Source organism: Pseudophryne corroboree, chromosome 7 (genome assembly GCF_028390025.1).
Source record: "Pseudophryne corroboree isolate aPseCor3 chromosome 7, aPseCor3.hap2, whole genome shotgun sequence".
NCBI classification, from domain to species: domain Eukaryota; kingdom Metazoa; phylum Chordata; class Amphibia; order Anura; family Myobatrachidae; genus Pseudophryne; species Pseudophryne corroboree.
This window is the reverse complement of record NC_086450.1, coordinates 501,656,813-501,670,169: the sequence shown is the minus strand read 5'-3', so window position 1 is coordinate 501,670,169 and position 13,357 is coordinate 501,656,813. Positions and strand designations below refer to the sequence as shown.

Sequence of the window (13,357 nt, the reverse complement as noted above, 5' to 3'; positions counted from 1 at the left end):
TACAGGTAGTCTGTCCTTTCCTCTCAAAATGAGGACTATTTTATACATATCCCTCTTCTTCCGAGGGGTTCTATCTATAAAAAATGAATGAACTTATATATGTCTCCATCTAATCCCTTTACATGAAAGATTCAAAGTCAATATTCTCATTCAATCCATAAGGATGAATGGTTTTTAATTTAAAGATCCAAAAAGCTTCTTTAGAACTCAAAGTTCTGAACCTATCTCCCCCTCTTTTTGTGTTTTTAATATGTTGTACTCCTATCACTGTGAGGCCTTCAATACACCCTCCATGTTCTTCTGTAATGTGTCTAGACACACTGTGAAAAGGGTACTTTTTTAAGATGTTTAGCCGATGTTCTCTAAACCTGGTCTTCAGGCTTCTAGTGGTCCTACCCACGTATTGTAATCCACATTGACACTGTAACACATATATACAGTAAACTGTATTACAGTTGATAAATTCCTCAATTTTAAAAACCTCTTTATTCACATGTGACCTAATTTCTGTGGTTTTATTTCTCATATACCTACACGTGATGCAGTTGGTTTTCCCACATTTATAACACCCTGTGTAATTTATGGTGGACAGCCATGTTGTTTTGGCTTCTGGTTTGTCCATGCTTTTTAGCATACTGGGTGCTAAATGTGACTTTAGATTTCTGTTTTTCTTAAAAATAACTTTCAACTGTGGATGTATAGCTTTTTGTAAAACACGATCTTGTTGTAAGATATCAAAGTTTTTGGTTAGGATCTTTTTAATTTCCCCTGATTTATTATTATATTTTGACAAGAAAAATAGCTGTGAATAATCATCTCCATAGTTTTTTATATCCCAGGTTCTTTTCTCTTTTTGTTTAGATTGTAAAAGTATATCTCTATCTAAATTTAAACTTTTATTATACGCAGATTTTAATATAGGCTTGGGGTAGCCTCTATCTACAAAATCTTCAAACATAATGTTAGCCTGATTTATAAATGTATCCTTATTAGTACAGTTCCTCCGTATACGATTAAATTGACTCTGTGGCACATTTCGCAGCCAGGGTTTGTAATGGCCACTTGAATAATGTAAAAAATTATTGGTATCTACTGTCTTTTTGTAATTGGTTGTAATAATCTTTGTATTTTCTGAGGAGATAGTCAGGTCTAGGAAATTAACTGAATTCTGATCCAAACAGTGAGTGAATTTTAAATTATATTCATTAGAATTAAGGTGAGTAACAAAATCAAACGCTGATTGTGCACCCCCATCCCAAATTATAAGTAAATCATCAATGTACCGGCCATAGTACACCAGGTTTGCGCCAAATGGGCCACTCCAAATAAATTCCTCCTCAAATTTTCCCATATATAGATTGGCAAAACTCGGCGCAAACCTGGTGCCCATGGCCGTACCCACCAACTGTAAATAAAACGTGTCATCAAACAAAAAATAATTATGTGTCAAAATAAAAGTGATAGAGTCTAATATAAACAGTTTGAGTTTATCAGAAATCTCTATGTCTGTACTTAAATAAGAGGCTATAGCGTCTACTCCCAATTTATTTATTTCCATTCTATATTATTTAAAATATTAATTACATGCATTGTGTCCCGTATGTGTGACTTTAAATTAATTACGTGTTTCTGCAAAAAATAATCAATAAATTGTGAAAGAGTGGAAGTGAGGGCCCCAATACCAGAAATTATAGGTCTCCCAGGGGGTGCAGTGAGTGATTTGTGAATTTTGGGAATGTGATAAAATATAGGTGTGATGGGAAATTTAACAAACAAAAATAAAAATTCCTCCTTAGAGATAGTTTCTTGTTTGAAACTAATTTAAAGTCACACATACGGGACACAATGCATGTAATTAATATTTTAAATAATATAGAATGGAAGTCAAGCTATCTATTCCTTTCACTTGATGTGCAGGCACTGTACACCCATATACCACATAAATTGGGAGTAGACGCTATAGCCTCTTATTTAAGTACAGACATAGAGATTTCTGATAAACTCAAACTGTTTATATTAGACTCTATCACTTTTATTTTGACACATAATTATTTTTTGTTTGATGACACGTTTTATTTACAGTTGGTGGGTACGGCCATGGGCACCAGGTTTGCGCCGAGTTTTGCCAATCTATATATGGGAAAATTTGAGGAGGAATTTATTTGGAGTGGCCCATTTGGCGCAAACCTGGTGTACTATGGCCGGTACATTGATGATTTATTTATAATTTGGGATGGGGGTGCACAATCAGCGTTTGATTTTGTTACTCACCTTAATTCTAATGAATATAATTTAAAATTCACTCACTGTTTGGATCAGAATTCAGTTAATTTCCTAGACCTGACTATCTCCTCAGAAAATACAAAGATTATTACAACCAATTACAAAAAGACAGTAGATACCAATAATTTTTTACATTATTCAAGTGGCCATTACAAACCCTGGCTGCGAAATGTGCCACAGAGTCAATTTAATCGTATACGGAGGAACTGTACTAATAAGGATACATTTATAAATCAGGCTAACATTATGTTTGAAGATTTTGTAGATAGAGGCTACCCCAAGCCTATATTAAAATCTGCGTATAATAAAAGTTTAAATTTAGATAGAGATATACTTTTACAATCTAAACAAAAAGAGAAAAGAACCTGGGATATAAAAAACTATGGAGATGATTATTCACAGCTATTTTTCTTGTCAAAATATAATAATAAATCAGGGGAAATTAAAAAGATCCTAACCAAAAACTTTGATATCTTACAACAAGATCGTGTTTTACAAAAAGCTATACATCCACAGTTGAAAGTTATTTTTAAGAAAAACAGAAATCTAAAGTCACATTTAGCACCCAGTATGCTAAAAAGCATGGACAAACCAGAAGCCAAAACAACATGGCTGTCCACCATAAATTACACAGGGTGTTATAAATGTGGGAAAACCAACTGCATCACGTGTAGGTATATGAGAAATAAAACCACAGAAATTAGGTCACATGTGAATAAAGAGGTTTTTAAAATTGAGGAATTTATCAACTGTAATACAGTTTACTGTATATATGTGTTACAGTGTCAATGTGGATTACAATACGTGGGTAGGACCACTAGAAGCCTGAAGACCAGGTTTAGAGAACATCGGCTAAACATCTTAAAAAAGTACCCTTTTCACAGTGTGTCTAGACACATTACAGAAGAACATGGAGGGTGTATTGAAGGCCTCACAGTGATAGGAGTACAACATATTAAAAACACAAAAAGAGGGGGAGATAGGTTCAGAACTTTGAGTTCTAAAGAAGCTTTTTGGATCTTTAAATTAAAAACCATTCATCCTTATGGATTGAATGAGAATATTGACTTTGAATCTTTCATGTAAAGGGATTAGATGGAGACATATATAAGTTCATTCATTTTTTATAGATAGAACCCCTCGGAAGAAGAGGGATATGTATAAAATAGTCCTCATTTTGAGAGGAAAGGACAGACTACCTGTAAGCTTGGAAATTAGATAATCATGCTGAAATGTCTCAGTTGTCGAGTGGATTCACTGACCACTTAGGACATATTAATATTAGCTATAATAATGAAGAAACAGAAAAGTGGTTGAAAAGTGAGCAAGTGAGAGAAAGAAAAGTCTAGTAAACAATTTAAGAATTATTTAATTGTGGGTGCCATTTATCATTTTTCTTTTACATATATGTATAAAAAAAAAAAAAAAAAGAAGTTTAAAAAGAAAGGATCAATCTTTTGGTAAGAGTTGTTGTATACATTATATAAAATAACATCATACAAAATATAGAATAAAGAAAAATCTACATTAAATATAGGGGACGCTGTAGCCGAGTGGGTAAGGTCGAAATCCTTATATAATTATATGTGGAGTTCGAATCCAGAGTATGTCAGATATACCTACCTATCAAAATATATAAACGGGTTTGCTATTTGTAATTAAAATCCTTTAGCTGAACATTTTTTTGTGTTTATTATGTTTATTATGATATATAAAATTAATAAATCATAGTCTTTATGGATGATGAGCTCGATGAGAATAGATTAAAAGCTGCACTAAGACAAAAAAGTCTGATAGCTAATCGGGCTAAAAATGATTATAGAACAAAGTTAAACATATGATTAAATGTGGGGTTGGTCTGTATTCCTATGCGGCGTGGGTCTTCGGCCTGTGGCCCTCCAGCTGCTGCGGAGCTGCACATCCCAGCATGCCCTGCCTCAGTTTTGCCATGCCTTAATGGCGGGGCTGTGGCGGGGCATGGTGGGATGTGTGGTTCCGCAGCGGCTGGAGGGCCACAGGTTGAAGACCCATGCTATACGGGATGCTGATTACAGAATGTTTACTCTACTAATGAGAAATGTCTGTTTATCAAACGTAAGGATACTCCGCTATATAGAGATTGTTGAATAATGGAGTTAAGATACATCATATAAGAAATAACCCAGAGGGATATTGTGAACACCTAATAGCTCAATGAGTAAGGTGTTGGTTTACCATTAGTGAGGTTATGAGTTCGATACTGGGGTGGGTTAGAAATATGAGATAAGAAGTGGTGGATGTTTAATTATAATTTTGTCTTATTTATTTATTTATCCATTTGTTTAATTTATCTGTTAATTCGGAATGTGGTATATGAGTAATTAAGAATATCTCTCCTTGATGGACACATATATATATTCTCTATATCAAACGTATGCATTTTTTAATAGAATTGATAATAACGATCAGTGCTCCAGTTGTAGCAATTAGAGCAAAGTGCACATAGCAGATAATTAGAAATAGAATGCACCTGTGATTCAATCTGGACCAATGGGAGGAACATCAATCAGGGTGGTCCGGTATATAAAGCCTTGGAAATTGAAAGTACATTACTCTTTGAGGAAGCACCTGTGTGCGAAACGCGTTAGAGAATTGCCTTTCACCCTGCCAAGTGATCAGCGACATTGTTTGGGATCAACCCTGCCGGATTGGGAGCTAAGGACAACCAACGAGACCTCCTACACACCTGCCGCTCCAGCTGAACTGCAATCAAAGGAGACGCGGCTAGCAAGGTGGAGAGTCTATTCTGAAAATTGTCCACATACAAGCGGCCCCACTCACGTTGAGGGTTAGAAACCATCCAGCACCGCTACCACCACGGAGGACGGACGGGGAGAAGGAAAGCAAACCAGCATCGCTGTGCACGGCGAGGATCTCCCCATCACGTCTGCATCCACGGACACGGTGGTAAGCGGCTCTATTTAGAAACTGTCAGTCTATGGACTTTGCAATTATATGAATGAGAACTGTGGTCCTATGCTAAAGTCTGAGTTCTAATACAACGAAGATAAGCAATATTCAATGTTGTGGAAACTGTGTCTTTAAACAGAGAACTGAGTTTTCACCTTGGAAAATCACAGTTTAAACGTTGTGGATACATAAATTATGTTGCATTTTAATCCAGGAGTGTAACTATTAATTGTCTCTGATAGATTTGAGCACTGGATGTCTAAAACAGAGAAATATCATCATTTTTATTATTATAAAATAATTTTTTAGAATGTGCCCCTAATGAGTATGCATACTTAATTTTTTATTATATTGTTGTATGAGATATAACGTTTGTACTAAAATAAACACCAGAGAAGTGAAAAACACGTGTTTTTATTCATATACGCACCTGGAGAAATAGCGCAATCAGTCACTTTTCTTTTTTCTTGTGTAGCTTCTTGATCAGTGTTTTGATCAAGTTTTAGCTGTACGTACACAGGTACAGCTGGACAAAGATTGCAGCTCTAAATTTATAAATCTCAAATTAAGAGTAAATAATACAATTAACAAATTAGCGCCTGGATCAGGGTTGTTTTTTCTAGAATAAGAGTAGATGGAGTCCGTGCTGCTGAGTGCAGATAATGCGGCTGGAAGGAGAAGTAATAGTCTTGCTGAATAATATGACTGCTGGCAGGAGACTCGGGGATTAACAACATGCCAGCAATCAGGATCTCTGTGGCAGAATGGGAAATACACTTCACCAGCTATTGGCTAGAAAGTCTGTAATAATACTGTGCAATCAGGAAACTGCGGTCTGGAACACAGATTAAGTCAGTGTAGAAATGCAGAGTTTAACTCTGAAGGCAATGATTAGCAAATTTCATAGGTAAGTAGTCTACTACACTCTGGAGCCAGGAATAGCAGTATAGCGTACTGCAAGCAAGAGCTTGTAAAGTAGGTTAGTACTCAAGGCCTTGAATTGATGGCCAGAGAGGGTTTAGATAGGAGTTGCAGGTCTCTGATTGGCTGTTTGTGTCCGTTGTGGTAAGGAGCACTCTAACTGGAGGAATGCAGTTAGCTAACATGCTCCAGCATGGCAACGGCCGTGCATCTGTTCTCAAACAAGGACAAGCAAGAAATCTTGGCCTGCAGTACAGGTGGCAGAGGTAAGTCACAAGACAAGTTACTTGAGTGAAGAAAGTCAGGATCGTGACATTATCCATGTGTAAATAACCAGCAAGGCATTTAACAGTAGGGACTTGTGTTCTGTTTTGTGTATTTAATACTCATCTATAAATTGAAGTGTGTAGAGTTTCATGTTTGTAGTAACTAGATCTATTCCCTTGTGTTTACTACATGTGTATATTCTGTTCCATAGATCTGTCTCCAGTGTTGTTGGACCCCAGCACAGCGCACCCACACTTGCTACTGTCTGATGGGCTGACCAGTGTTAAATATGTGGACTCCAGCCTCCACCTCCCTGACAATCCCAAACGTTTCAGCCATTGCTTCCTTGTTTTGGGATCTGAGGGTTTCAGTTCAGGCCGCCATTACTGGGAGGTAGATGTGGGAGATAAAACCGCTTGGGATATCGGCATGGCCAGCGAGTCCTGCAACCGTAAGGGTAAGATCAAGCTGAACCCCAATAATGGGTACTGGGCCATTTGGCTGAGGAATGGTAATGTGTACAAGGCCACCGAGCATTCTTCCAAGACCCTCGTCCTAAATGCCATACCTAAAAAAATCGGCATCTACTTAGATTATGAAGGTGGTCAGATATCGTTCTACAATGCGGATGACATGTCTGCCATCTACACATTCAATGCGACCTTCACTGAGAAGCTGTACCCCTACCTGTCTCCATTCCTGCACGATTCCGGACGTAATGCAGAGGCCCTCCGTCTTGTACATAATTAAGCTCTTTAGATGGTTACATGGAGTAGGAAATGAGTCATTCACATTCCGTCAGGCAAGTTAGCTTTTAGTATCTGTTCTTGTTCATTGGCTGGCTGAAGCTATTTGTTTTACATTACCCTTATAGTGTATTTTGTTAATTATGGTTTTCTCCAAGATATGTGAATATATCTTGCAGTTCTGACCTGTTGTGTATTTAGGTTTTTGAATTTCTGGACTTGCTTTATGTTCAGTTTTGAAAATAAAATCTACTTCATGATCTGGTATTATTAAAGGATCTTACTTGTTTCCTCATACAACTTGGGTGGATTATGCCTGTAAGTGCCAATAAGCCTGAGGGCACTGGGGAACGTCACAGGTGGACAGAAGTCTCAAACTTGTTACAATGGAGGATATGTGGGAAGATAAGGTTATATGGTGGTGGGTGCTACAGTGAGCAACTATGGTTGCCTGAAACCAGTCATAGGCTTAAAGACAAATCTAGACGAGCTATTGTATAGCACTACTTCCTTACACACATGGCAGGTGAGATACATAAGGGCAGAGGTCCCAAATGCAGTCCTCAAGGCACCCTAACAGTTCAGGTTTTAAGTATATCCATGGCTCAACACAGATGGTTATATCAAATTGGTACTAATTAAGTCACCTGTTGCAAAGAATATGTATCCTTAAAACCTGTACCGTTAGGGTGCCTTGATGGCCGCGTTTGGAAACCTCTGAATAAAGGTATAGTATTTATAAATGAAATTTATTTGAAAGAATAAACTTACCCCCTGTGTTCCACTATGCCTGGCAATATGAGACTGTTGCTCTCTGTTCCTGAGAACAGGGAACCAGCCTGGGATCCCTGACAGCACGTCCAGGCCTGTTCTATGTGAATCCTCCAGGTGCAAGGCTGGCTTTGGAGAGCGGCACCCTCTTCTCATACAGTCAGATGGTTTTGAATGAATCTAAGAATCGCACTGTGAACCAGCTGGCAAGGCTCCACCCTGGAGCTCGGCAATCAGGTGTGCAGTCTCCTGGAGCCAGATTCTTATGAATTATCTCCAGACCTTGGGATAAGGTCCTGGGAATTAGCTTGGGCGTGAGATCTAAAAATAAAATCTTCCGGCCCAGACTTGGTGGCACCAGGTCGGAGATTCCCTTTGCTCTGGGTGAATGTAAAGAGAGGTTGAACATCACTCGGCCCCTGCTCAAGTAATTGAAAAAGGACATGTGATGGATTTGTTAATGTGACCAGTCAGGTTTACCACACCTGTCCCCCCTAACTGCAACTGTATAACACAAGGGCTTGAAGCTATGAGCTATTGACCAGTAACCATTTTCACTGCTGAGGTCCCGTGTTGTCCTGGTGATGAACAGATTAGCGCTAACCCATGTTGCCGCTGTCCTGCACAGAGACCGGTGCTTTGTTCAATATCCAACAGTCGTGATCCAGAGCAAGGAATTAGCTATAGTAGACAATTGGTGATCCATGTAGGTGCCCAACTGATACTTGTATTCGGTGAGAACCACGGTCCTGGCTACTAGGCTAATACCACAATCTTGGTGAACACTCAGGGTGGAATGGATATGAACATGGTTGCAGGATAGGAACCAGTTGTGTTGAGTACCCCAGGGATCTGTACTTGAACTTGTATGTTTTAATATCTTTGTTGGTGACATTGCGAATGGTATTGAAGGGAAAGTATGCCCTTTTACAGATAGCACAAAGACATGGAACAAGGTAGACACACCAGGAGGTGTAAAACAAATGACTGAGGATCTAGGTAGACTAGAGGAACAGACAAGAACCTGGCAACTACAGTTTAATGTCAAAAAAAGGCTAAATCATGCACTTGGGTCTCCAAAGCCCAAATGCTAAATATAGTATCAAGGGTACTACTATATAATGGAAACTACTGAGGAGGAAAGGGATCTAGGAGTCACTATTTCAGGTGACTTAAAGGCAGGTAAGCAATGTAACAAAGCAATGAGGAAGGCTAATCAGATGCTTGGCTGCATTGGGAGAGGAATCCGCAGCAGAAAGAAAGAAGTAATAATGCCACTGTATACTGTAGGTCATTGGTACGGTCTCATCTGGAATACCGAGTTCAGTTCTGGAGGCCATATCTTCAAGAGGATATTAATACATTAGAGACTGTACAAAAAAAGGTCAACTAAGATGGTGCATGGTCTACATCACAAAACTTACCAGGAAAGACTAAAAGATCTCAATATGTATAGTTTGGAGCAGCGAAGAGAAAGAGGGGACATGGAAAAAACGTTAAAAATATGTCACGGGTTTTAGCCAGGTCCAGGAGGGAAACATTTTTCAAAGGAAGAGAAGTATTAGAACACGAGGACATACACTGAGACTGTAGGGAGTGAGGTTCAGGGGAACTTTGAGGAAAAATTACTTCACAGAAAGGGTAGTGGATCAGCGGAATAGCCTCCCATCAGAGGGAGTAGAGCAATTTAACTATGCTTGGGATAGACATAAGAATATCCTTACAAAGAACAAATAGGTTTGACGTTGCTATAAGGAAAAAAAGGTCTGCAGACTAGATGGGCCAAGAGGTTCTTATCTGCTGTCAAATTCTTCTGAACTCCGTAAACTGAATTTGTGAAGTGATGAAGTCTGCTTACCAGGTGGTGTCAACATGGAAGACAATGCGCTTCAACACAGACAAGTGTAAGGTAATGCACTGTGGTAACAAGAACAAAAATTACACCTACCTACTAAATGGGGTAAAATTAGGGGATTCTGTACTGGAAAAGGACTTAGGTGTCCTCATAGATAGCAAGCTAAGCAGTAGTACCCAAAGTAGGACTGCAGCAAAGAAGGCTAATAAGATATTAGCATGCATAAAACAAGGTATTGATGCTAGGGACGAGAGTATTATACTCCCGTTATATAAATCACTAGTGAGGCCACACCTTGAATACTGTGTACAATTCTGGGCACCGTACTACAAAAAGGATATCCTGGAGCTTGAAAAGGTACAGAGGAGGGCGACCAAACTAATTAAGGGCATGGAGACGATGGAATAAAAGGAAAGGCTTGAAAGACTAGGCATGTTTACATTGGAAAAGCGGAGACTAAGAGGGGATATGATCAACATCTACAAATATATAAGGGGACAATACACAGAGCTTGTGCGGGACCTGTTTTTGGTTAGATCAACACAGAGGACTCGTGGACACTCGCTCAGGTTAGAGGAGAGGAGATTCCGCACAATACGGCGTAAAGCCTTTTTCACGGTAAGGACAATACGTGTTTGGAATTCCCTGCCCGAGGGAGTTGTAATGGCGGAATCTGTCAACACCTTTAAGAATGGGTTAGATAAATTCCTAATGGATAAGGATATCCAGGGGTATGGTGCATAGTCATGCATTATAGTTACTATAAATAGGGATAAAATGCAACGGCTGACAGCAGCATCAGTCAGAAATTTTAGTCAAATCATCATGCATAGGAGACCACAAATAGGTTGAACTCGATTGACAATTGTCTTTTTTCAACCTCAGATACTATGTTACTATGTTACTAGAAATGGGGTAGGGACCTCACTGAAAACCATTGTAAAATCTGGTTTGACCAATACTGTGTATGTGGCACCAGCCAATAAAATGCACACCTGACCCACTTTTGCTGGACTGAGATTTCAATAGTGATGTTAACTTATGCCCCTTCAGCCACAAGTGGAGATGAGGCGAAGTTGAGTACGTAGCTTTGGCCGTGCAAAAGCCTACAGGATCTGCCAACAAAACGGACTTCTAATCATCCTTGCGGCAGTTCCTTAGAATCCTGCACATAAAAGTCCTCACCCTCTATATCCCCCTTTACCAGGGAAACTCGGTTGATAATAAACTAAGCCCCAGCGAAGGGGACAATAATACAGAAAAGCAAGCAAAACCTTTTTCCAACATGAAAACAGACATTGAAATAAACATTATAGGCAAAACAATGTAAAAATAGGATTTTAATTACCTACCGTTAAATCCTTTTCTCGTAGTCCGTAGAGGATACTGGGGTCCACATTAGTACCATTGGGTATAGACGGGTCCACTAGTAGCCTTTGGCACTTTAAGAAATTAATAGTGTGCGCTGGCTCCTCCCTCTATGCCCCTCCTACCAGACTCAGTCTAGAAACTGTGTCCGAGGAGACGGACATACCTTGAGAGAAGGATTGAAAGGCCAGTGGTGAGATTCGAACCAGCACACACAAACCAAGAGGAAAGCCATGCTAACCAAACTTGAACAGGAACAACAGCTGAACCAACAATATTACTTAACCAAGTAACTGTGCAGGAAACACGAAGCACTGGGCGGGCGGGCGCCCTGTATCCTCTATGGCAGGCATTCCCAACCACGGTCCTCAAGGCACACTAACAGTGCAGGTTTTAGTGATATCCAGGCTCCAGCACAGGTGACTTAATTAGTAGCTTAGTTATTTTGAATTAACCATCTGTGCTGCAGCCTGGATATCACTGAAACCTGCACTGTTGGTGTGCCTTGATGACTGTAGTTGGAAATGCCTGCTATATGGACTACGAGAAAAGGATCTACTGGTAGGTAATTAAAATCCTATTTTCTCTTGCATCCTAGAGGATACTGGGGTGCACATTAGTACCATGGGGATGTACCAAAGCTCCCAAACCGGGTGGGAGAGTGCGGAGGTTTCTGCAGAACTGATTGACCAAATTGAAGGTCCTCAGCGGCCAAAGTATCGAACTTGTAGAACTTAGCAAACATGTTCTAACCCAACCAAGTAGCTGCTCGGCAGAGCTGTAAAGCCGAGACACCCTGGGCAGCCGCCCAGGAAGAACCCACTGACCTAGTAGAGTGGGCCTGTACAGATCTTGGAACCGGCAAACCTGCCATAGAGTAAGCATGCTGGATAGTAAGCCTGATCCAGCGAGCAATAGACTGCTTTGAAGCAGGACACCCAATTTTATTGGGATCGTAGAGAACAAACAGCGAGTCCGACTTTCTGTGACGAGCTGTCCGTTTCACATAAATCTTCAAAGCCCTCAAAACATCTAGGGACTTTGGGGTAGAGGAGGTATCGGTAACCACCGGAACCACAATAGGTTGGTTGATATGAAATGCAGACACCACCTTTGTAAGAAATTGCTGACGAGTTCTGAGTTCAGCTCGATCCTCATGAAAAATCAAATAGGTGCTCTTGTGAGACAATCACCCCAGTTCCAACACCCGCCTGGCTGAAGCCAGGGCCAACAGTGTAATGGTCTTCCACGTAAGGGATCAAACCATTCTGATTGGAGGAACTGCAACACTACATTGAGATCCCAAAGTGCCGTGGGAGGTACAAAGGGTGGTTGGATGTGCAGAACACCCTTCAAGATCGTCTGAACCCCAGGGAGGGAAGCCAATTGTTTCTGGAAGAAAATGGACAAGGCCGAAATCTGCACTTTTATGGAGCCCAGGCGTAGGCCCACATCCACACCTGACTGCAGAAAATGTCCCAGTTGAAATTCCACCATATCAAATTTCCTCTTCTCACACCAAGAGACGTATTTCTTCCAAATACAATGGTAATGCTCAGACGTTTACCCCTTTTCTGGATTGGATCAAAGTCGGAATAATCTTAACGGGATGCTTTTCCGGGCTAGAATTTGACGCTCAACTTACATGCCGTCAAACGTGGCCGTGGTAAGTCTTGGTAGATGAACGGCCCTTGTTGCAGGAGATTCTCTCGTAGAGGTAGAGGTCACGGATCCTCCAGGAGCATCTCCAGTAGATCCACGTACCAAGCCCATCTTGGCCAGTCCGGAACAATGAGAATTGCTTGAACCCTTTTCCGTTTTATTCTTTTGAGAATCTTTGGGATCAATGGCAGTGGCGGAAACACATACACCATCTGGTAGGTCCATGGGGACCGCCACTGCCTGTTGGTCCCTCGACCTGGAACTATACCGCTGGAACTTCTTGTTGAGACAAGAGGTCATTATGTTGATTTGTAAAATGCCCCACCGACGTGTCAAGCACCCGAACACCTCCGGTTGGAGGCCCCACTCTCCTGGGTGGAGGTAGTGTCTGCTAAGGAAGTCTTCTTCCCAGTTGTCTACTTCCGGAATGAATATTGCCGACAACACCACCGCATGCCTTTATGCCCAGAGGAGAATCCTTGTCACCTCTGACATTGCTGCTCTGCTCTTCGTTCCGCCTTGTTGGTTTATGTAC

At 40.4% G+C, this 13,357-nt stretch overlaps 1 protein-coding gene across 2 annotated transcripts in view; it reads left to right on the top strand.

Moving 5' to 3' along the window:
* LOC134945787 (nuclear factor 7, brain-like) overlaps window positions 1–7,431 on the top strand; it is a 180,398-nt gene extending 172,967 nt beyond the window's left edge. For both annotated transcript variants that reach the window (XM_063935286.1, XM_063935285.1), the window contains exon 8: window positions 6,632–7,431. In XM_063935286.1, the coding sequence (XP_063791356.1) occupies window positions 6,632–7,170 (539 nt within the window). In that variant the 3' untranslated portion in view covers window positions 7,171–7,431. The remainder of the gene's footprint in view (window positions 1–6,631) is intronic.
* Window positions 7,432–13,357: the final 5,926 nt, after the last annotated feature.